Source organism: Bombina bombina, chromosome 4 (assembly GCF_027579735.1).
Source record: "Bombina bombina isolate aBomBom1 chromosome 4, aBomBom1.pri, whole genome shotgun sequence".
Classification (NCBI taxonomy): domain Eukaryota; kingdom Metazoa; phylum Chordata; class Amphibia; order Anura; family Bombinatoridae; genus Bombina; species Bombina bombina.
This window is the reverse complement of record NC_069502.1, coordinates 742,109,366-742,135,548: the sequence shown is the minus strand read 5'-3', so window position 1 is coordinate 742,135,548 and position 26,183 is coordinate 742,109,366. Positions and strand designations below refer to the sequence as shown.

The window sequence follows — 26,183 nt, the reverse complement described above, 5'->3', positions numbered from 1 at the left end:
TATTTACCTAAAGTTAGTTAGGTAGAGGAATTATTGTCCCTTTCTTGTGTCCTAATCCTAAAAATTCTTTGGAAAGATTCTTACATTCTTTGGATGTGGTAAGAGTTTTGAAATATTATGTTGAAGCTACTCAGATTTCAGAAAGACTTCTAGTCTATTTGTTATCTTTTCTTTTTTTAGGAAAGGTCAGAAGGCTTCTGCCATTTCTTTGGCATCTTGGTTAAAGCTTTTGATTCATCATGCTTATTTGGAGTCGGGTTAATCCCCGCCTCAGAGGATTACGGCTCATTCTACTAGGTCAGTTTCTACTTCCTGGGCTTTTAAGAATGAAGCTTCTGTTGATCAGATTTGCAAAGCAACGACTTGGTCTTCTTTGCATACTTTTACTAAATTCTACCATTTTGATGTTTTCTCTTCTTCAGAAGCAGTTTTTGGTAGAATAGTACTTCAGGCAGCTGTTTCAGTTTAATTCTTCTGCTTATAATTTCATTTTTTTCATTATAAAAATTGAAACTTTTGATTTGGGTTGTGGATTAATTTTTCAGCGGAATTGGCTGTCTTTATTTTATCCCTCCCTCTCTAGTGACTCTTGCGTGGAAGTTCCACATCTTGGGTATCTGATATCCCATACGTCACTAGCTCATGGACTCTTGCTAATTACATGAAAGAAAACATAATTTATGTAAGAACTTACCTGATAAATTCATTTCCTTCATATTAGCAAGAGTCCATGAGGCCCATTCTTTTTCTGGTGGTTATGATTTTTTTGTATAAAGCACAATTATTCCAATTCCTTATTTTTGATGCTTTCGCTCCTTTCTTATCACCCCACTTCTTGGCTATTCATTAAACTGAATTGTGGGTGTGGTGAGGGGTGTATTTATAGGCATTTTAAGGTTTGGGAAACTTTGCCCCTCCTGGTAGGAATGTATATCCCATATGTCACTAGCTCATGGACTCTTGCTAATATGAAAGAAATGAATTTATCAGGTAAGTTCTTACATAAATTATGCTTTTTTATGATGGTGTAGTAGAGATTTTAGGCAGACCTCCTGTTATTGCTACAGGAATACAAAGGCATGGCCCTTTAGCCAGAATTGATATGTGGGGTACTCCTAGATCTAGTTTGTACAGTCCAGTAAGGGAAAATGAATTACCGCCAGTTGCAGCAGATGAGCAAGCTGAAAGGGAAAACCTTTTGTGTGAAATAAAAGTTTTAAGTCATATATTGGCTCAGGTTTTAAATAGTGGGATTTCTGGAGTGTCAGGAATGCAGCAGGCTTCTTTAGCTCATGCTGCAGGAATTTCTCTGTGAAATATAAAATCAACAATTGGAGTAATGCCACATAATCCAAAGGATATAGCTTTGTGGTTAAATGACAGAGTTCATGCATTAGATGGAGTTTATCTGACTCATTATCCTCCACAAAAAGAGCATTGGTTAAAGGGACACTGAACCCAAATTTTTTCTTTCGTGATTCAGATAGAGCATGCAATTTTAAGTAACTTTCTAATTTACTCCTATTATCAAATTTTCTTAATTCTCTTGGTATCTTTATTTGAAATGCAAAAATGTAAGTTTAGATGCCGGCCCATTTTTGGTGAACAACCTGGGTTGTTCTTGCTGATTGGTGGATAAGTTCATCCACCAATAAAAAAGTGCTGTCCAGAGTACTGAAAAAAAAACTTAGATGCCTTCTTTTTCAAATAAAGATAGCAAGAGAACGAAGAAAAATTGATAATAGAAGTAAATTAGAAAGTTGCTTAAAATTGCATGCTCTATCTGAATCCCAAAGGAAAAAAATTGGGTTCACTATCCCTTTAATGCTATATTATCCCCTGAATTATGTGTTTCTATAGATGAGGCAAAGGACTGGAATTCAGTGATTTGTGCATTATATGAAAAGACACATGGTAAGGTTACTTTAGCTTCACTTGCTGATACTCTAGGAATGGTGAATAAAAATAGTGGCATTGTAGCAGCATATTTATTAGGGCTGAGATTTACAGAGAATATGCACTAGGAGCTTCAAAAAACAGAGAAAATGAAAGGAGAGAAGAGAAGATTTTCCAGCAAAGGAAAAACAGAGCTCAGTTTGTCAAAAAGAATGCAAGAGAACAATATTGACAAAAACAAACTAAATTTAACCCTCCTCCACCTTACTCCCAAGAACCTCCATCTTACTCTAACAAGAATCGGTTTAAAACAATTCAAAGCAAATCTTCAGATTTGCCTTCTGAGGAATTTACATGCAGGACATTGAGACCATTTATAAAAACTCCTGATCGTTATGGATTTGGAAATGGTAGTGTAAGATATAGAGGAAAAGGTACAGGGGGCCAGGATAGATATCAGGAGTGTGAAACTCGTTCTGTTGAAAGGGGTGAAATTTCTGTTACCCCAGCTACTACTAAAAAAGTAGGGAAAATGAGGAAATCACTACCAGACATCTCAGAAGAGTCTAAAGATAAATGAAGTAAAATTAACAGTAGAATATGGAGGAGAGACTTATGAGGGATATTTAGATACACAAGCAGGGAGAGACTTATGAGGGATATTTAGATACACAAGCAGAAATATATTTACTACAATCAAATATCTTAAAAGATGTATTAGGCACTATAACTATACAGACTTTAGAGGGTGAAGGTACTTATCCCTCATATAATGCACAAGTAAAAATAAATGGTAGAATAGTGCACTTATAATTAGTTCAGCATCCTAAGCTTGATTCTGATTTTCTTATAGCTTATAAGGATGTAGCACATTTTATTTCATTACAGCAGGAAGATGAATTTCCTTTAACTACTAGAGTTGATGTAGAAGCATTCATGAAAGTACAATTAGATGATACTGCAGTATCTGATGTTAGAAACTTTAGATTTATGCTTAAAGAAAAATGTTAAAATATTTCAGAAGTGGGAAAATCAGGTTGGACATCGTAAAGGAATCAGTCATCATATTGCTACAGGCACAGTAGTTCCTAAGAAACAGGCACAGTATAAAATCAATGGTGTAGCCATTCCCTATATACAGAAAGTCATTGATGATTTACTTAAACAAGGAGTACTGAAAGAACAGTACAGTCAAATGAACTCAGTAGTCTATCCTTTTCCCAAACCGGATGGTACTTGGCGAATGGTATTAGACTATAGGGTAGCTAACAGAGTTACACCAAGGGTAGCAACACAGAATATACATGCACCTTCTATTTTACACAATTTGCGAAGGAAAACTTTTAAGACAAAGTTAGACTTGGCAAATGGATTATGGAGTCATCCAGATAGTTACTGGATAACAGGATTTATTTGGAGGGGCAAAACGTTGGTATTTACCCGATTACCTCAGGGATTTTTTAATTCCAGTGCATTATTTACTTCAGATGTAGTACATTTATTAAATTATATCTAAATTTCCAGAAGTTGAGGTATATGTGTCACGCTCTACGGCTGGGAGTTCCGGCGGTTCGCTTCGTGTGCCTGGCTGCCTGGCAACGTCTCGCTCTTCCTGAGCCGTCCCCTTCTGCTGACGTCAGGCGAGGCTTCTTATTCCGGTCATCCTGATCCTCCGGTGCCCGTTTGTTTGTTTTAACTCGTGGCTCTTGTGAGTATTCAGTATCTTTAGAAGTGTACATTTTTGTTCCTGAACCTTTGCCTCGATGACCTCTCTTTTGCTTAACCCTCACACTGCCTGATTACCTGTTGCCAAACTCTGCATTACTGACTACGCTGTGTTTAACCCTCAAACTGCCTGATTACCTGTTGCCAAACTCTGCATTACTGACTACGCTGTGTTTAACCCTCAAACTGCCCGATTACAAGTTGCCAAACTCTGCATTACTGACTACGCTGTGCTTAACCCTCAAACTGCCTGATTACAAGTTGCCAAACTCTGCCTTACTGACTACGCTGTGTTTAACCTTCAAACTGCCTGATAACAAGTTACCAAACTCTGCATTACTGACCACGCTTGTGTTTAACCCTCAAACTGCCTGATTACAAGTTGCAAAACTCTGAATTACTGACTACGCTGTGCTTAACCCTCAAACTGCCTGATTACAAGTTGCCAAATTCTGCATTACTGACTACGCTGTGCTTAACCCTCAAACTGCCTGATAACAAGTTGCCAAACTCTGCATTACTGACTACGCTGTGCTTAACCCTCAAACTGCCTGATTTCAATTTACCTACTCCTGCATTATTAACTGTTTATTGTTTAACCCTCCTTCTGTCTAAGATTAAGTTGTCTTACTCTGCAACTCGGTTACTGTGGAAGACTATTCCTGAACAGCCTGATTATAGTTCCCTATTCTGAAGTTTATCCTCCTGCTCTCAAGATTTCCATTACTCTTTCAAGAGAACTCAGACCAACACTGCTCCATATCTTGAGTACCTTGTCGTATAGAAGTTGTCGTGGGGTCACATCCTGGATTAAACTCAGAGTGCAAGGGTGTTGTTTTAGTTCACCCTAGCATTTGGGTCTTCTTCTGGACTTTACCTAACCTGACAATATGTAGATTACATATTTTTCACATGATAGTGAGGAAGAACACATAGAAGTCTTTGATCAGATTTTGACTATATTACATGATGCAGGTTATGTAGTATCTCTTATGAAATCTCAAATTGCAAGACATACTGTTACTTTCTTCGGATTTGAAATTTCTGAAAGGGGGAGAGGATTATCAGAGAATTATAAAGAAAAAATAGCAGCTTTAAGACATCCACATTCTCTAAAACAATTACGTAGTATAATTGGTTTACTGAATTATGCAATGTTTTTCCTACCTGATTTCAATGTGTTAATTGCACCTTTGCATGCTGCAGTCTCAAGGGAGATAAAATCTGAAACAAAAAGACCAAGGATACCTTTTAAATGGGCAACTCAGGAAGAGGATGCACTAAATGCATTGTTAGAGGCAGTTAATAGAACAGAGTACTTAGCTCAAATAGAGTACTAAGGATCTATGAGTTTACATAAATGTATCACTGAATGCAAGCTATATAAGGTTGTATAATGCAAATGAGACAATTACAATAGCACTTCTATCTTATGTATATTCACAAACAGAGATAAAATTTACTATGATAGAGAAGCTTTTGGTAGCTGTTAATATAGCACTGTTAAAGTCAAAACAGATTGCACAGGGGAGATATATATATATATATATATATATATATATATATATATATATATATATATATATATATATATATATATATATATATATATATACATACATACATCAGTAGCCTCACTTAATAACTTACAAAAGCAAAATATACCAGACAAGAAAGCACTAAAGAGTAGATAGATAAAATGGTTTTCTATTTTGGAAGACCCACAGGTACATTTTATTCATGATAAGAATCTGACACCTCTAGATGATTTACCAGCTCCAAAGCAACCCTCAAGTTGGAATTTACAAACTTATCCAAATGATCACTACTCTGCTATATTTTACCGTGACGGCTCTGCAGTAATCTCTAGTAAAGAGAAAGTAAATAAATCTGCTGGAGCAGGAATTGCAAAATATTCTCCCACTCTGACTTTGTTGCGTTCATGGCAAATCCCTTTAGGGGATCATTTAGCTCTATTTGCAGAAATTTCTGCATTCACATTTGCTATGAAGGAAGCATTGTTAGATAAAGGACCAGTGTTAATTGTAACTGATTCTGCATACCTAGCAAGATCTGTATTTCAGGATTTACGAATCTGGAAATCTAATGTTTTTTTTTAACTGCAAAGAAAAAGCCATTATAGCATATTTTCAAATGGAAAGCAATTGCTGCTTATTTGGATATAAAGCCTGATATTGAAGTAGTACATGAACCAGCTCATAGAAAGCTAGGTTCTTCTTTGCATACCAAAGGCAATACATTTGCAGATACGCTTGCACAAAGTGTAAGTCAAAAATATGCAGTAAATGCAGTTAAAACTCGAATGACAGCAACCATTAATCTTGACACAGAGTTAAATGTTTGCTTGGATAAAACCAGACCTAATCCACCTGGTTATCCTAAAAAATATATTTATGAATTTAAAAGACAAACATTGTATGGTTAAGATTGGAGACAAATAATTGGTTATTCCCCCTGTCATAGACAGATGGAACATAACAGAAATGGCCCATTCTAGTATTGGACATCCTCATTTAAGGCAAGATAAAGTCTTATTAACCTTAAGGTCAAAATATTGGTGACCTAATATGAAGAAAACGGTCTTAAGAGTTATAGGAGATTGTAAAGCATGTCTCCTTTTTAATAATCCAAATCACCAGAAACCACCATACAATGTTAAAGAAATCCTAATAAGCCATTTGATCTGATTTATTTAGATCACATAGGGCCTTTACCTCCTTCACATGGGTACACATATGTTTTAGTATGTGTTGATGCTTGTACAAGGTTCACATGGTTATACCCTGTTAAAAAGTGCCACGGCTAGTACCACTCTTGATAGTCTCAATTCCTTAGTAAGTATTGGTACACCTAAAGCCCTACACTCAGATGCTGGATCAGCTTTTACATCTACTCAAGCACAAGAGTGGGCTAAATCTTTTGATATAAAATGGGAAATCAGTGCACCTTATCATCCCCAAAGTAGTGGGGTTGTAGAAAGGAAAAATGCTGAGGTAAAACGATTGTTAACCGAGTTACTAACTAACCACCCAAAACAGTGGTATCCCCTGTTAACTTATGTACAAGTAGGTTTAAACAATATACCTTCTGTTATTTCAGGGAAAACACCTTATGAATTGTTATATGGTATACCTATGAATACAATGTTTAATACTGAGTACTTTTCTGCACCAGAGCAATTATTTTTTTTACAAGAAATACGTGATTGTTTTGCACGACCTGCTTTTACACCTAACCTTTTATCAGCTTGGACACCACAGGTTGGTCAGTTTGTCCAGGAAAGAGTTCAATCAGCGAAACCTTTACGGCCAAGGTGGAAACCTCCTACAAAGGTAAAAAGTGTCATTAACGCAAGGACTTTGGTTATAGAAGACAAACAAGGCAAAGACAGAAATGTCAGCATTGATAACTTAAAACCTGCTTCTAAATTTGAGTTAGAAGATGGCAAACACTCTGACTTACTCTCAGTGGGTGACTCTGAATGAAGCAAACCAGATTAATAATCAATTTCAAATTATGCCATTTTCTTCAAACCCAGAGAATATAACACCTTTTCTTTTATTATGATGTTGAAGAAGGTGATCAAATAAATGAAGTAGATTCATTTGATACACCACCACCAGTTACAAAATCTAATCCTGTTTTACCTATCATAAATACTGTGTTATCAGCACGAACACTGATACAACAACAAGGACTGAAAATGTAAAAGAACTTGTTCAATTATAGAAACCTTAAAATATTGGGATATACAGTACTGATACCTTTTATACTTCTCCTTATCTTGATATCAACCTGCATGGTAGTTTTAGTCTTCAGTGAAATAATCTTGCAAAGAGACCTGGAGCTGTTCTGGCATGGAATCAAACTAGAGCTCGAGAGGAGCTTTACCAACGATATCAAGAATAAAAAGAGCTGTACATTACAATCTGCAACCTGTGGAAATAAAGATGAATGGGCTACCACAAGGAATTTATTGGAAACCATTTCCAAAACCTATAATACAAAGACAAAGAGTATTAGGAATATATCAAGTTGTATTGATAGATTCAACAGTAATATCAAAGAAAGAAAAGATCACAACTCATATGGGAAGGAAATTGGTAAAAGATCACATAAATGGGCAAATGGAAATGATACAAGCAAAAACTTTGGAATACGATTTGCCTTTACAAGAATACTGGAAGCAAAAGAAATATAGAGAAAAAAAATGTGTTTTTCAACATTTGCACATTGCTATTATGTGGACTTTCAAGGGACAAGGAGATGGCCTGCAAAATAAATAAAAGCAGACCAATGTCCACATCCTGGGATTAAAATTGACAAAGTCAAATATAAAGAATATCCTATTTTTTTTTATCTAAACACAGGACAATTAACTCAAAAAGGCTTCTTTCCTGAAAATCACACAGATCCTTGCATTGCATTCTGGGAAAATGTGGAAGAAGAGGAATACAGGATTCCTGGAGGAGTAAAATCATATAATGGAGCAGTGTTTTGTACTAACACACTTTATTCATAATGGTGGACACCAGAGTTACATACAGATGAAGGATACCTGCAACTATTTGAAAAACTTCAGCTTGAAGTAGTGGATCAACAGACAGGAAGACTGCAAGAGCAAGCATTACCTACATAATGGAATGAGAAAGGAAAAGATGAAATGTTTTTGAATCTAAAAGAATGGGATACATGTACAAAGCCAAGATATGCAGCTTTCTTAAATACAATGTATTACAGTCACTCATGCAAAGAAAAGAACAATCTTTGTAATATAACAGTTGAAGATCTAATTAAAGAAGGCATTTGTAACTTGGAAACGGACTATCGATGTACATCCTGTTCTTATTTCCTTAAATCATCAGGGAAATATTTTCATTTTCAGCCAAAAGACATTGATAAGGGATTCCTACAATATGCAGGCATGCCATGGTTTTGGTGCATGACAAAACATCACATTATTAACAAAAATTATGTAATATATTCCCTGTTTCAGAAATGTCTCATAGATAGTACTGTATAAGATATCCAGTAAATGTAGTAATTGCAAGTATGAAACTACAAATGGAAGTAAATATATCAGTTGTTGACATACCATGTAAATATGCTAAATGTTTAAAACAAAATGTGGCAGATATGACATGATGACGCTGTTTTGGGAACAAATAATACATTTTATAATGTAACATATATTACAATAGAAAATATAATTCCAGATGGTTGTAATACAGAACGAAAAACAAATCAAAGGCAGTTAATGTCTAATGCTGCAGTTCAGATATCGACAGGGCATTTGTTAAGTAATGCAGTATTGTCAGTGAAATTTCAGATATTAATGATGAAGAGTTAAAGAGAGGGTTAATGATTTTAAAAGATCATATGGTAACTATACTGACAGCTGCAATGTCAGATTTTACAATGGTAGATGAAGAAATGAAGCAGTAAAGATACTTAATTATTTAACAGCTATGAGGTTAACTCTGCAGAAATTGTGTAGCAATTTCTGCAGAGTTAACCTCATAACTCTGCAGAAATTGCTACACAATTAGATCTATCAGTGAAACAAACAGAAATCATGCTGCATATTTCAAAATCAATGATTTATAATATAAGAGAATTGAAACGTAGAATAACGAAAAACCCTGCAGATTGTCAATGGGAGAGGTTGTAAATGTTGGACATTTAATTGATTCTCCTGATCATATGACATTGTTACAGATTCAAGAACCATATCAATATGTTTCACAGTATTGTGATAGCTGGGAATATATTGAAACAGAAAACTGTATTGATCTAGGATACTTAGTATGTGAAAATTTATACAAACCAAACCTTGTGGTGTTGATAAACAAGACTCTGATTGTACTGTTAAAGTTACACCTGTAAAACCACCATACACTCGCATATTCATAATGGATCATATGTTGTGATTACTAGTCAAAATGATTGTAATATCCCTATATTGCAAGCAACAATGGCAACAGTAAATCAATCTGTGGAGTGTTATAATACAATTTGAACATCACCTGTGATAAAAAAAAATATACATGCTAGCTCACATTTAACAATGCAGGTATCCCATATTACATTGCAAATACCATACATGACAGCATTCTGGGCTAATTTACATAACATGCAAGTGAGACTAGGCTCCTCCCATGAAGCAATTGGGAACTTTGTTATAAGGGTACATGCAGACCTCTTAAGAATTGACTTGCATGAAGGGGACTTTCTTACCTGGATTAAAACTTTAGGTAAGTCATTGAGTCCAATAATGCCAGCATTGGGTAACGTTATTTTTAAAGATTGGACAAGGTTTAGCAACAGTGGGGAATGGGATCTTTAGAGACATACTGGGAATATTTGGATATATAAAACCAGTACTTATTGTATTAATAGCCATAGTATTGTTTATCATTTTATTTAGAATTTTGTCCTTCCTAGGAGGAAATCTGAGTAAAGAAAAACTAAATTTATGCGTACCTGATAAATTTATTTCTCTTGTGGTGTATCCAGTCCATGGATTAATCCATTACTTGTGGGATATTCTCCTTCCCAACAGGAAGCTGCAAGAGGACACCCACAGCAGAGCTGTCTATATAGCTCCTCCCCTAACTGCCACTCCCAGTCATTCGACCGAAGACAAGCAAGAGAAAGGAGAAACTATAGGGTGCAGTGGTGACTGTAGTTTAAAAATAAAAAAAAACCCTGCCTTAAAATGACAGGGCGGGCCGTGGACTGGATACACCACAAGAGAAATAAATTTATCAGGTAAGCATAAATATTGTTTTCTCTTGTAAGGTGTATGCAGTCCACGGATTCATCCATTACTTGTGGGATACCAATACCAAAGCTATAAGACACGGATGAAGGGATGGACAAGGCAGGTGCTTAAACGGAAGGCACCACTGCCTGTAAGACCTTTCTCCCTAAAATAGCCTCCAAAGGAGCAAAAGTATCAAATTTGTAGAATTTAGAAAAAAGTATGAAGCGAAGACCAAGTCGCCGCCTTACAAATCTGTTCAACAGAAGCCTCATTCTTAAAAGCCCATGTGGAAGCTACCGCTCTAGTGGAATGAGCTGTAATTCTTTCAGGAGGCTGCTGGGCAGCAGTCTCATAAGCTAAGCGTATTATACTTCTTAGCCAAAAAGAAAGAGAAGTTGCCGAAGACTTTTGGCCTCTCCTCTGTCCAGAGTAGACCACAAACAAAGCAGATGTTTGACGAAAATCCTTCGTAGCTTGTAAATAAAATTTTAAAGCACGAACCACATCAAGATTGTGTAATAGACGTTCCTTCTTTGAAGAAGGATTAGGACATAGTGAAGCAACAACAATCTCCTGATTGATATTTTTATTAGATACCACCTTAGGAAGAAAACCAGGTTTGGTACGTAACACTACCTTATCTGCATGGAAAATGAGATAAGGGGAATCACATTGTAAAGCAGATAACTCCGAAACTCTTCAAGCCGAGGAGATAGCTACTAAAAACAGAACTTTCCAAGACAAAAGTTTAATATCTATGGAATGCAAAGGTTCAAACGGAACCCCTTGTAGAACCTTAAGAAAATTTAAACTTCATGGCGGAGCAACAGGTTTAAACACAGGCTTGATTCTAACTAAAACCTGACAAAACGTCTGAACATCTGGAATATCAGCCAGACGCTTGTGCAAAAGAATAGACAGAGCAGAAATCTGTCCCTTTAAGGAACTAGCTGACAATCCCTTCTCCAATCCTTCTTAGAGAAAAGATAATATCCTAGGAATCCTGACCTCACTCCATGAGTAACCTTTGGATTCACACCAATGAAGATATCTACACCATATCTTATGATAGATTTTCCTAGTGGCCGGCTTTCGAGCCTGAATTAAGGTGTCAATGACCGACTCAGAGAAACCACGCTTTGATAAAATCAAGCGTTCAATCTCCAAGCAGTCAGACGCAGAGAAATTATATTTGGATGGTTGAAAGGACCCTGAAGTAGAAGGTCCTGCCTCAGCGGCAGAGTCCATGGTGGAAGGGATGACATGTCCACCAGATCTGCATACCAAGTCCTGCGTGGCCACGCAGGTGCTATCAAAATCACCGAAGCTCTCTCCTGCTTGATCTTGGCAATCAGACGAGGGAGCAAAGAAATGGTGGAAACACATAAGCCAGGTTGAAGGACCAAGGCGCTGCTAGAGCATCTATCAGCGCTGCCTTGGGATCCCTGGACCTGGCTCCGTAACAAGGAAGCTTGGCGTTCTGATGAGACGCCATGAGATCCAGTTCTGGTTTGCCCCAAAGTTGAATCAACTGTGCAAATACCTCTGGATGGAGTTCCCACTCCCCCAGATGAAAATCCGCCTCCCAGTTCTCTACTCCTGGGATATGGATAGCTGATAGATGGCAAGAGTGAACCTCTGCCCATAGAATTATTTTTGAAACCTCAAACATTGCTAGGGAACTCCTTGTTCCCCCTTGATGGTTGATGTAGGCTACAGTCGGGATATTGTACGACTGAAATCTGATGAACCTCACCGCAGCAAGCTGAAGCCAAGTCTGAAGCGCATTGAATATTGCTCTTAGTTCCAGAATGTTTATCGGAATGAGTGCCTCCTCCTGAGTCCACGAGCCCTGAGCCTTCAGGGAGTTCCAGACTGCACCCCAGCCCAGACGGCTGGAATCTGCCATTACTATTGTCCAATCTGGCCTGCGGAAGGTCATACCCTTGGACAGATGGACCCGAGATAGCCACCAGAGAAGAGAATCCCTGGTCTCTTGATCCAGATTTAGTAGAGGGGACAAATCTGTGTAATCCCCATTCCACTGACTGAGCATGCAAAGTTGCAGCGGTCTGAGATGTAGGCGGGCAAACGGCACTATGTCCATTGCCGCTACCATTAAGATTACTTCCATACACTGAGCCACTGAAGGGCGAGAAGTAGAATAAAGAACACGGCAGGAATTTAGAAGTTTTTACAACCTGGCCTCTGTCAGGTAAATCTTCATTTCTACAGAATCTATCAGAGTTCCTAGGAAGGAAACTCTTGTGAGAGGGGATAGAGAACTCTTTTCTTCATTCACCTTCCACCCATGAGACCTCAGGAATGCCAGAACAATGTCCGTATGGGACCTGGCGATTTGAAAATTCGACGCCTGTATCAGAATGTCGTCTAGGTAAGGGGCTACTGCTATACCCCGCGGCCTTAGGACTGCTAGGAGTGACCCTAGAATTTTCGTAAAGATTCTTGGTGCCGTAGCTAACCCAAAGGGAAGAGCCACAAACTGGTAATGCCTGTCTAGGAAGGCGAACCTGAGAAACCGATGATGAACTCTGTGTATCGGAATGTGAAGATAAGCATCCTTTAAGTCCACGGTAGTCATATATTGACCCTCCTGGATCATAGGTAGGATGGTTCGAATAGTCTCCATCTTGAAGGATGGGACCCTGAGAAATTTGTTTAGGATCTTGAGATCTAAGATTGGTCTGAAAGTTCCCTCTTTCTTGGGAACTACAAACAGATTTGAATAGAAGCCTTGCCCCTGTTCCTCCTTTGGAACTGGGTGGATCACTCCCATAAATAGGAGGTCTTGAACACAATGTAAGAATGCCTCTCTCTTTATCTGGTTTGCAGATAATTGTGAGAGATGAAATCTCCCTTTTGTGGAAGAAGGTTTGAAATCCAGAAGATATCCCTGGGACACCATTTCCAACGCCCAGGGATCCTGGACATCTCTTGCCCAAGCCTGGGCGAAGAGAGAAAGTCTGCCCCCTACTAGATCCGTTTCCGGATCGGGGGCTGATCCTTCATGCTGTTTTAGAGGCAGCAGCAGGTTTTTTGGCCTGCTTTCCTTTGTTCCAAGCCTGGTTAGGTCTCCAGACCGGCTTGGACTGGGAAAAATTTCTCTCTTGTTTTGTATTAGAGGAAGTTGAAGCTGCACCACTCTTGAAGTTTCGAAAGGAACGAAAATTAGTCTATTTGGTCCTTAATTTGTTGGACCTATCCTGAGGAAGGGCGTGACCTTTTCCTCCAGTAATATCAGAAATGATCTCCTTCAGTCCAGGCGTGAATAGGGTCTGCCCCTTGAAGGGAATGTTGAGAAGCTTAGACTTTGAAGTAACGTCAGCTGATCAGGATTTGAGCCATAGCGCCCTACGCGCCTGAATAGCAAAACCTGAATTTTTAGCCGTTAGCTTGGTTAAATGAACAACGGCGTCAGAAACAAATGAATTGGCTAGCTTAAGAGCTTTAAGCTTGTCAAGGATATCATCCAACGGGGTTTCTACCTGTAGAGCCTCATCTAGAGACTCAAACCAGAAGGCCGCAGCAGTAGTGACTGGGGCAATGCATGCAAGGGGCTGGAGAATAAAACCTTGTTGAATAAAAATTTTCTTAAGGTAACCCTCTAATTTTTTGTCCATTGGATCTAGAAAAGCACAACTGTCCTTGACAGGGATAGTTGTACGCTTCGCTAGGGTAGAGACTGCTCCCTCCACCTTCAAGTTTAAATTTAAATGTAGACATGTAGAAAAATCACCCACGGATAGAAGCTCTCCTGCTTCGTCTTCTGCACATTGTGAGGGTATATCAGACATAGCTACTAAAGCGTCAGAGAGCTCTGTATTTGTTCTAGATAAATCTTTTAAAGCCAGAATATGGTCTTTAAAATTTATAGTAAGACCAGTGCATTTGGTACACATTCTAAGAGGGGGTTCCCCAATGGCTTTTAAACATAATGAACAAGGAGTTTCCTCTATGTCAGACATGTTTAACAGACTAGTTATAAGAGCAGCAAGCTTGGAAAACACTTTAATAAATGTGAAAAAGCAGAATATAAAAAACGGTACTGTGCCTTTAAGAGAAAAAAACAATCACATAAACTGCAAAACAGTGAAAAAAAGCAGTAAACTCTACGAAATTTTTACAGTGTGTATAATAGACTAAAATAGCATTGCACCCACTTGCAAATGGATGATTAACCCCTCAGGCTCAAAAACGAATCAGAAAAATGGTAAAACCGTTATAAACAGTCACAAGCAAACTGCCACAGCTCTACTGTGGCTCCTACCTGCCCATAAAACGACTTTTGTAGGCACAAAAACCCTTTACAGAGGTCCTATATGTCAGGGGACTCCTTCAGTGAAGCTGGATGTCTCAGACTGTAAAAACTACTGCGCAAATAGAGTGCGAAAATAGGCCCCTCCCACCATGCACTCAAAGTGAAAGGGCCATTAATAACTACTCCTAGGAGAAATCTAGTCAGCCATGTGGAAAACTAGGCCCCAAATAAAGATTTATCACCCTCAGTAAAAAACATTTTTTATATATCATGCAAACGTTTTACATACTAAGTAATAAGAGCAAGTAACATGAATATTACCCTTTAATGCAAGCATGATCCCAGTCGTTTGTTAAATCACTGTAATCAGGCTTACCTTAAATATATCAGGCACTTTCAGCATTTTCTAAACCTTATCATCTCTCTAGAAAAAAATATACTGAACATACCTCAGAGCAGTTAATTCTGCAGGCCATTCCCCCAGCTGAAGTTTTCCCATACTCTTCAGTTATGTGTGAGAACAGCAGTGGACCTTAGTTACAACCTGCTAAGATCATCAAAAACCTCAGGCAGAACTCTTCTTCTAATTTCTGCCTGAGGTAAAAACAGTACAACGCCGGTACCATTTAAAAATAACAAACTTTTGATTGAAGATAAACTACACTAATTCACCACATATCTCTTGATACTTCCTTTCTTGTCGAGAGCTGCAAGAGAATGACTGGGAGTGGCAGTTAGGGGAGGAGCTATATAGACAGCTCTGCTGTGGGTGTCCTCTTGCAGCTTTCTGTTGGGAAGGAGAATATCCCACAAGTAATGGATGAATCCGTGGACTGGATACACCTTACAAGAGAAATAAGCAGTTATTTGACAACCTGTTTTCTTATGGGTGCAATTCCAGTAAAGGCATTCCATATTATCACATCATTCCATATTATCACATTAACATATGTAGAAGAAACACATCACTATTTTTTATAAGTGTAACCAATGTAAGTTATTGGTAAAAGATATAAATAATCCATATATATTTTCATGTCATATAGGCTTTATAAGTTTAAAATTTAGGCCAAATCGGAAATCCTGGATTTCAGCATACCAACATTCTTGTGTAAACAATGAATCAATTGAGAGCACACAGGCCAACAACACTATCCCAGAATCAGAGGCAAGTGATGAGATTACTCCCTCATATGGAACATATCGCTATGATGATATATCTCCAGCAAGTGATACCACTCCAACTAGCAGTGTTACCGACCTACATAGCTCATCAGGTAACACTACACCACTTCTTATACCAAGCTCCTCTCCAGAGCAACGAACCTTATTTTGTGATAACACCCATGGGAACCCTGTTACCCAAGAATGTACACCAATTGAGCAACTTCTGTCAGATATCGGACTTGGTGAATTTTTATGATCAACCAAGGTTTATAATGATTGATCCTGACCAAGAAGTGTTCCTAATGGCATGTGTTCTACCCAGAGACGGGGATTTAACTTTTATCAGTCATGGAGCTTACAATTGTGTCACATTAATGGCATGTAATGGTGACCCACATACAACCTGTTTTGGTGCTATTTGGCAAGGTACCATCTTAGATAATTATCGTCCTAACGCTTTACAGCAAGCTTTATAGGGAGATTACTATCCTATGGATCCTGGACATACCTCAATTAGCTGTGATCATTTTTTCTGAGTTCCATAACTGCACCTGTTTTGGCGTTCCACATTAAGATTTGTTTTGCAAAATCTGGATAATCCAGTTCAAAGAAAAATTTGCTTCAAGATTCCATAACGGATTACAAACAAAATCTTGATTCTCCAATCCAGTGAACAATTTGCTTCAAGATTCCCATAGCGGAATACAAACAGAATGTTTTCTTTCTGACTCAACGCTTCTTGGATAATTATTATTGTACTTTCCATGCTTATTACGCAATACAAATTGGATTACAAAATTGCTTGCTAAAATGAATTGCTATTTCTGACTTTATCTTATAATTAATTGCTATGAAAGCTTCAGATCATAGCCCATGTCTTGCATGAAATTTATGACGCAGCACCGGATGTACACTTGCTTTTTCAGTGAAGGGCTGAGAACTTTCTTATCTATCTCCTTAAGAATGTATTGGGGGAGCTGTAGCAGGATTTGATTAACCCTTTGCCACACTTGTACATGTAATTTTAGCTAACACAGTGCTTAGCTTTGCAATAAAGTCTGTACTAGTTTGCATATTAAAATTGCTATAAAATGTTTGATTAAAAACTATACCAACAGTAAGAAATACATTCTTTCAGAAAGACACTTATAACATTATAAATGAAAGATATCTTTTAAATCTTTCATATACATCTCCTATAAATAAAGGAGTGTACCGTACTATATAAATAAATATAAATCTGTTAAATCTTTTCACATGATTGTCCTGTTGATAAAGGATATAATCTTTCATATGCTTATCCTGCAATAATCAAATATATGTTTAAATAAAATACTTCTGTAATATATAAGATGTATAACTGTATAACAATAATCAAATATATGTTTAAATAAAATACTTCTGTAATATATAAGATGTATAACTGTGTAACAATAATCAAATATATGTTAAAATGACATTCTTCTACAATATATAAGGTTTATAACTGTTTAGTGGGGTTAAAACGAACTAATTGACTGACTTACTAACAAACTAAAATAGAGATTTATTCAACCTTGAGTTCGTAAGTTCTAAAATGGATGCTCATTGCAATAATTTAAATGCATATGTTAAAACTTGTATAACAAATTCAAGGCTATGTACAAAATGTTTATGTTTTAAAGAGAAACAATGTCTGCATCTGAGAACCGAATGTTATAAAAACGCCTCTTTTGTAAACAAGGTTCAAGTTGTTCTAGAGCATCTAAGAGATTAGGTGTCTGGTTGCATAGAAGTCATTTTGAGTGGTATGTAAACACTTATTATTTAAAGCATGTTTAACTGATAGTCTTTTAACTCTGTGTGTATTTTGGATTTAAATTAATTTAAATTTGTATTCCTTCTGTAAGCTAATTTTCTGTATAATAAAAATGTATTAAAACAATATTTCTCTCTCAATACCATTTCTTATTATTGTACTCAGAAACTTTCTTTATAAGAAATGAGCCCTGATTCACTGATATAATATTTAAAGGTCAGTGCTTGTAAATCATATTTCAATATAACTGTGCTTTAAGACCTTATGAGTAAATTAGGTGTGAACCACTATAACATTTATACAAGTTAGAAGAAAGCAACATTGACAAGATAAATATAATACCATCCCTGCTGTTAGTTCTGCTGTTTATTTTTTACTTAATTTAAAGAGGATGAATGATGATGTATGAACCAAAGCAGTGACCCTCCAACATATTGCACAGTGGTTGCTTAATCAGTGCAGGAGCTCATTTATGTTACACCGTAAGCAGAGGGGATAGGATAATTACATTTGAGAGCCTTTTTCAATGGGTGTATCCATGGAGTGCATAACAATGTAAATTTTGCTAACAAAATGACATGCTTTACAATCTGCATTTCATATGCTAATCTTTGGCAATGCAGCGCTCAATAAACTAACTTTTACTATAGATGATACATAGGACTCTTAAAGGGACAATGAACGCAATTTTTTGCTTTCGTTATTCAGATAGAGCATGCAATTTTAAGCAACTTTCTAATTTACTCCTATTATCAAATTTTCTTAATTCTCTTGTTATCTTTATTTGAAAAGCAAGAATGTAAGTTTAGATGCCGGCCCATTTTTAGTGAACAACCTGGATTGTTGTTGCTGATTGGTGGATACATTTACCCACCAATAAACAAGTGCTGTCTATGGTTCTGAACCAAAAATTGGCTGGCTTCTTAGCTTAGATGCCTTCTTTTTCAATAAAAGATAGCAAGAGAATGAAGAAAAATTGATAGGAGTAAATTAGAAAGTTGCATGCCCTATCTGAATCACGAAAGAAAAAAATTGGGTCATTACCTATTTGCATGTAGCAAATTCAAATTACATCTGTGTCTGTTTATGTAGGGAAGTATTGTCCTTTTTGGGTGCACAATTTGCTAATTTTTTATATTCTACATATTCAACACATGCATACATGAACATTGCAAGAATTAGTACTGCCAGGAGAATGTACAGTTTTACAGATACACAGAGGAATGTGCTATATCCGTAGGCTATGACAAAACCCAATGATTCCCAAAGGCAGTAATTGGCGAAAGCAGCTTCCTTGCAGTCATCAAATAATACTCCAAAGAGAGCTGAAAAACATTTAAATGTTATCCATGAATATCCAGATTCTCGCTGGTACTTTGCTTAAAATCAAAAACTTAAAGTACAAAATAAATAAAACTATGAAATACACAAGGGCAGAAAGATCTAAGCTTTTTTTCTAAAATACGCCAGAGCTTGCAATCAGCAACAGAGAATAATAATACATTTTGGATGGTATTAGTTGTAGTAACAAAGATCTTTCAGTTTAAAGATGACTGCTAATTGGGGGTTAATTGTGTTTATTTTTGCTCTTGAAGAGTAATTGAAGAAAAAAAAGCATTTAAAATTTATGCAAATCAGAACAATATAGATTTTTGCTTCAGTAGGAGCATATCAATGCTCATTCTACAATATATTTAGATAGATCGATAGATACGTAGACAGATTGATAGATAATGGATAGATAGATAGATAGATAGATAGATAGATAGATAATAGATGGATAGATAATGGATAGATAGGTTAAGCAATTGATCAAGATAGAAAGATTGACAAACGGATAGGATAGAAAGATAGACACATCCATTGATAGACAGAACAGACAGAAAAGATAATTAGCATAAACAACTGTTTAGTCACTGTTACTCACTAAATAATACTGGTACCTGATGGCTGGGTCATAGCTAATCAGCCAATCAGAATTATGGGCAGGCTGAACTTTTACATTAGCACACACATTGTCAGCCTCCTTATATAAAAAATAGGTCATACAATTCATAAAGCGGGGTTATGGGAGGAAATATTTTATAGGGGCATGGCGGTTAGGGGTAATTGGGGTTGAGGTCTCCAGGTTCATTTCAGTTCAGAGGTTAATGCTCTGTAGAGTCTCAGGAGAAACTAGTTAAAGGGACACTGAACCCAAATTTTTTCTTTCGTGATTCAGATACAGCATGGAATTTTAAGCAACTTTCTAATTTACTCCTGTTATCATTTTTTCTTTGTTCCCTTGCTATCTGTATTTGAAAAAGAAGGCATCTAAGCTTTTTTTTGGTTAAGTACTCTGGACAGCACTTTTTTTATTGGTGGATGAATTTATCCACCAATCAGCAAGAACAACCCAGGTTGTTCACCTAAAATGGGCCGGCATCTAAACTTACATTCTTGCATTTCAAATAAAGATACTAAGAGAATGAAGAAAAATTGATAATAGGAGTAAATTAGAAAGTTACTTAAAATTGCCTGCTCTATCTGAATCATGAAAGATAAAATTTGGGTACAGTGTCCCTTTAATAATATTTGCAGCTGGTGGGGGTCACAAAGGTAACCATTAAAGTGCCATAAAACATGTTGACATCTGTGCATATTCTAAAAGGGCTAATTAAATAAAAAATAGTTTGCATAAAAAAATTGTTTAAAAATTTCTGGCTAGTATTTTAAAATAATTTTCAACAATAAGCAAAATGACTTACATAGTTGTGCTATCTGGAGTAGACCGACCCCCCCCCCCCTCCTTATCAGTGTTTAACATCAGAAACACAGGCATTTTATTTTAAATTAGTTCACAGCAGCTTATTTGCTTCTAGGCATACTCCAGCAGATAATGACTGTTAAATTTTCATTTAACTGCATGTAATAGACGCTACTATAAAGAATAATATGCAGTTGCAGATACTGATATAAAAATCCAGGCTAAAACTGTTTAAAAAACTTACTTAGAAGCTCCCAGTTTAGCTCTGTTAAAAGTATTAGCCAGAACACCCACTGAAACTGGGAAATATTCAGATGCTCCCCTCCTCCCCCTTCCTCTGCATATGAAAAGACTCTTTACACAAGCAAGCTGGAGTAGGTATACGTCGGTATTCTCATAAAACTTTGGGGCATGGTTAGGAGTCTGAACATTAGTGCAATGTTATTTAAAAATAAGCAAACACTATATATATATATATATATATATATATATATATATATAATTTAAAAAAAAAAAGAAGCTGTATAGGCTATATAAATGGATTATCTGCAAAACATTTATGCAAAGAAAAATTGAGTGTATAATGTCCCTTTAAAGTCTTGCATTCTACCATATCAATGGTGGATATATATGCAGCCTTAGAAGGAATTGTGTGGGGGGAGTTAGAGCTGTATAATTCGGACACTTAAAAGAAAGGGTTAATGGCGAGGCACTGCAGTATAAATTTGCAGGTAAAGTATTTAAAGTACATATTATATTTTGTCTCTATCACAACTTGTTTTATGTCCCTTTAAGGGCCTTGCATGAATGCAAGAAAATTGTTTGAGGGACATTAAACTGTTAATAAAAAAACTACCAAAGAATGGTTACATTATACTATGCAGCTCTTTTTAAAACAGTTCTCCTATTGTAACCGTTTAAAGTAGCCTGATGGAAAAGCTCCGCCTCTTCATACTGGGCACCACCATATTGGAGCTTAGGTATTCTCAAACCCTGCGACAGAAGCAATGCGACAGAGGCAATAGCAATGCAGCTGCTGCAAAACTGTACAACTCCTGCTCTGTGTCATGCATCCTAACCAGAAGCACATAGCTGGAACATCACTGATATGTAAATATGCACTGCTTTGGTCACAGGGTGTGAGAATACCTGTGCTCCAAGATGGTGGCTCCCAGTATAAAGAGGCGGAGCTTCATCATCTGGTAACTTTAAGGAGCTAAAATAGGAGAAAGGCTTTAAAAAGAGTGCAGCAAGAACCGGAGGAAAAAGCAAGATATAGTGAGTAGTGACAATGCTATTGCTGTTGTGCCCAGCAGAGTAAGGTCCCTTTAATTTGATTGCAAGAATTAGAAATGTATTTCCTCACCGTTGGTTTGTGTCTGCCAGATAGCATCAGCCATTCCCCAAAGAGCAGGAAATATGAAGAACACTGCAAGCTGATTTGGGTGAGGCTTCCACAAAAGCAGTGCTATAATGCATGCGATATTACTTGCTGCAGCTAAAGATGTATTAAAATAATATATTATTTGTTTATTTCTTAAAAAACATTTGGCCAGATTACGAGTTTTGCGGTAACAGGGCTGCGGTGCTAACTTGCACGTTATTGTCACCGCTCACTTACATATAGCACTGGTATTACAGGTTTTCCTAAACCCAGCGTTAACAGGCAAGAAGTGAGCGTAGAGCAAAATTGTGTTTCATACCGCACTCCAATACCAGCGCTGCTTAAGTGTGCGTGCTCGTGCACGATTTCCCCATAGGAATCAATGGGGAGAGCCGGCTGAGAAAAAGTCTAACACCTGCAAAAAAGCAGTGTAAAGCTCCGTAACGAAGCCCCATTAATTCCTATGGGGAAACTAAATTAATGTTTACACCTAACACCCTAACATGAACCCCGAGTCTAAACATCCCTAATCTTACACTTAATTAACCCCTAATCTGCCGCCCCTAACATCGCCGACACCTACATTATAATTATTAACCCCTAATCTGCCGCCCTCAACGTCGCCACCACTATAATAAACATTTTAACCCCTAAACCGCGGTACTCCCGCATCGTAAACATTAGGTAAATATTATTAACCCCTAATCTGCTGTCCCTAACATCGCCGACACCTATCTACATTTATTAACCCCTAATCTGCCGCCCCCAACGTCGCCGCCACTATATTATATTTATTAACCCCTAAACCTAAGTCTAACCCTAACCCTAACACCCCCTAACTTAAATATAATTTAAATAAATCTAAATAAAATTAATATCATTAACTAAATTATTCCTATTTAAAACTAAATACTTACCTGTAAAATAAACCCTAAACTAGCTACAATATAACTAATAGTTACATTGTAGCTAGCTTAGGGTTTATTTTTATTTTACAGGCAAGTTTCTATTTATTTTAACTAGGTAGAATAGTTATTAAATAGTTATTAACTATATAATAACTACCTAGCTAAAATAAATACAAATTGACCTTTAAAATAAAACATAACCTTACAATACAATTAAAAGATTTACCTAAATTAAATTCAATTATCTAAATCACAAAAAAACACTAAATTACAAAAATAATAAACAAGTTACAAGTTTTTAAAACTAATTACACCTAATCTAATAGCCCTATCAAAATAAATAAGCCCCCCCCCCAAAATAAAAAAACCCTAGCCTACAATAAACTACAAATAGCCCTTAAAAGGGCCTTTTGCGGGGCATTGCCCCAAAGAAATCAGCTCTTTTACCTGTAAATTTTTTTTACAAATCCCCACCCCAACATTAAAACCCACCACCCACACAACTAACCCTACTCAAAAACCCACCCAATACCCCCTTAAAAAAACCTAACACTAACCCCCTGAAGATCAACTTACCAAGAGAAGTTTTCATCCAAGCGGCAAGATGTCCTCAACGAAGCCAGGTAAAGTGGTCCTCCAGACGGGCAGAAGTCTTCATCCAGTCGGTCTCTTCTATCTTCATCCATCCGACGCAGAGCGGCTCCATCTTCAAGACCTCCGGCGTGGAGCATCCTCTTTATCCGACGTCTTCTTGAACAATTAAGCTACCTTTAAGTGACGTCATCCAAAATGGCGTCCCTTAGATTCCGATTGGCTGATAGAATTCTATCAGCCAATCGGAATTAAGGTTGAAAAAATCCTATTGGTTGATGCAATCAGCCAATAGGATTGAGCTGGCATTCTATTGGCTGTTCCAATCAGCCAATAGAATGCAAGCGCAATCCTATTGGCTGATTGAAAAAATCCTATTTGCTGATGCAACCTTAATTCTGATTGGCTGATAATTCTATCAGCCAATCAGAATCTAAGGGACGCCATCTTGGATGACGTCACTTAAAGGTACCTTCATTGTTCAAGAAGACGTCGGATGAAGAGGATGCGCCGCGCTGGAGGTCTTGAAAATGGAGCCGCTCCGCATCGGATGGATGAAGATAGAAGAGGCCGACTGTATGAAGACTTCTGCCCGTCTGGAGGACCACTTCGCCCAGCTTCGTTGAGGACATCTTGCCGCTTGGATGAAGACTTCTCCCGGTAAGTCGATCTTCATTGGGTTAGTGTTAGGTTTTTTTAAGGGGGTATTGGATGGGTTTTAGAGTAGGGTTGGTTGTGTGGATGGTGGGTTTTAATGTTGGGGTGGGGATTTGTAATTTATTTACAGGTAAAAGAGCTGATTTCTTTGGGGCAATTCCCCATAAAAGGCCCTTTTAAGGGCTATTTGTAGTTTATTGTAGGCTAGGGGTTTTGTTTATTTTTTTTTGGGGGGGGGTATTTTGATAGGGCTATTATATTAGGTGTAATTAGTTTAAAAAACTTGTAATTTGTTTATTATTTTTTGTAATTTAGTGTTTTTTTTGTGATTTAGATAATTGAATTGAATTTAGGTAATTCTTTTAATTGTATTGTAAGGTTAGGTGATAGTGTAGAACAGGTTAGCTTTTACTTTACAGGTCAATTTGTATTTATTTTAGCTAGGTAGTTATTAAATAGTTAATAACTATTTAATAACTATTCTACCTAGTTAAAATAAATAGAAACTAACTGTAAAATAAAAAATAAACCCTAAGCTAGCTACAATGTAACTATTAGTTATATTGTAGCTAGTTTAGGGTTTATTTTACAGGTAAGTATTTAGTTTTAAAATAGGAATTATTTAGTTAATGATATTAATTTTATTTAGATTTATTTAAATTATATTTAAGTTAGGGGGTGTTAGGGTTAGACTAACGTTTAAGGGTTAATAAATATAATATAGTGGCGGCGACGTTGGGGGCGGCAGATTAGGGGTTAATAAATGTAGGTAGGTGTTGGCGATGTTAGGGTCAGCAGATTAGGGGTTAATAATATTTAACTAGTGTTTTTGATGCGGGAGTGCGGCGGTTTAGGGATTAATATGTTTATAGTGGCGGCAATGTCCGGATCGGCAGATTAGGGGTTAATATTTTAATTTTAGTGTTTGTGATGCGGGAGGGCCTCGTTTATGGGTTAATAGGTAGTTTATGGGTGTTAGTGTACTTTTTAGCACTTTAGTTATGAGTTTTATGCTACAGCTTTGTAGCGTAAAACTCATAACTACTGACTTTAAAATGCGGTAGGAATCTTGACAGGATAGGGTGTACCGCTCACTTTTTGGCCTCCCAGGACAGACTCGTAATACCAGCACTATGGAAGTCCCATAGAAAAAAGGGTTTATGAAGTTTACGTAAGTCGGTTGGCGGTAAGACCAAAAAAGTGTGTGGTGCCCCTAAACCTTCAAGACTCATAATACCAGCGGTAATGAAAAAGCAGCGTTACGACCTGTTAACTCTGCTTTTCAGCTTACCGCAAAACTCGTAATCTAGCCGATTAATATTTAATTTTAATATCATGTAAAGTGTTAATCATAATAATCTACCAAGTTAAAACACTACTACTGGTACATAGACAATAGACACTAATCCTTTTGTGATTTTTACTTTTCAACTAATTTACAATATAATTTAGCAAAAAAAAAAATTATTCTCATGATAATCTTTCATTTGAATAGATCTTTATAGCTACATTTTTTAGGGTTTAGTGTCCCTCCCTTTTAAATGGACCAAAGGCGTTGGCAGCAAATTTGTAGGGACAGTAGACAGTTAGACTCTCATCTCAGTTATTGTATAAACAAACATCTTTATTCACACCACATTAAAAGTATTCATTAAAGGGACACTCAAGTCAAAATAAACTTTTATGATTTAGATAGAGCATGCAGTTTTAAGACACCTTCCAATTTACTGCCATTATCAAATTGTGCACAGTCTCTTTATTTTCACACTTTCTGTGGAAAAATAGCCTACTGAGCATGTGCACAAGCTCACACGGTATACGTATACTAGTCTGTGATTAGCTAATGTATGTCACATGATACAGAGGGCAGGAGAATTAGAGAAAAAAATCATTTGTAAGTAAAATATCTGCTTATTTGACATTTAGAGTAAATCATTGTCTTTTTGTTATGCACGTGTTAATTATGCAATTCTACTGCATTAAATGGTCCTTTAAAGAAATGTGGGCCCAGATAAAATGTACTGTATGGTGGTCCTCAGGGCTTTTGTTGGACAAGGTTTATTAATATTATATTTAAAGAGATCCTTTACTCATAAGGAGTAATGGTATTGCCAAGAATATTTAGCATGTAATTGCTACCCAAGCTCAAAGACATTTAATAAACTTAAAGGTACATTATACTTAAAAAACATTTTATATCACTTATATTAAAAGAGCAAAACTTAGAGACAATGTACAAAAAACA

The 26,183-nt window shown here is 36.8% G+C and overlaps 1 protein-coding gene across 2 annotated transcripts in view; it reads right to left on the bottom strand.

Annotated features, from left to right (window-relative positions):
• Nucleotides 1-18,662: 18,662 nt before the first annotated feature.
• Nucleotides 18,663-26,183, bottom strand: part of LOC128655576 (protein unc-93 homolog A-like) — a 99,785-nt gene continuing 92,264 nt past the window's right edge. For both annotated transcript variants that reach the window (XM_053709168.1, XM_053709169.1), the window contains 2 exons: nt 21,765-21,896; nt 18,663-18,977 (listed from right to left, as the gene is read on the bottom strand). In XM_053709168.1, the coding sequence (XP_053565143.1) occupies nt 18,721-18,977; nt 21,765-21,896 (389 nt within the window). In that variant the 3' untranslated portion in view covers nt 18,663-18,720. The remainder of the gene's footprint in view (nt 18,978-21,764; nt 21,897-26,183) is intronic.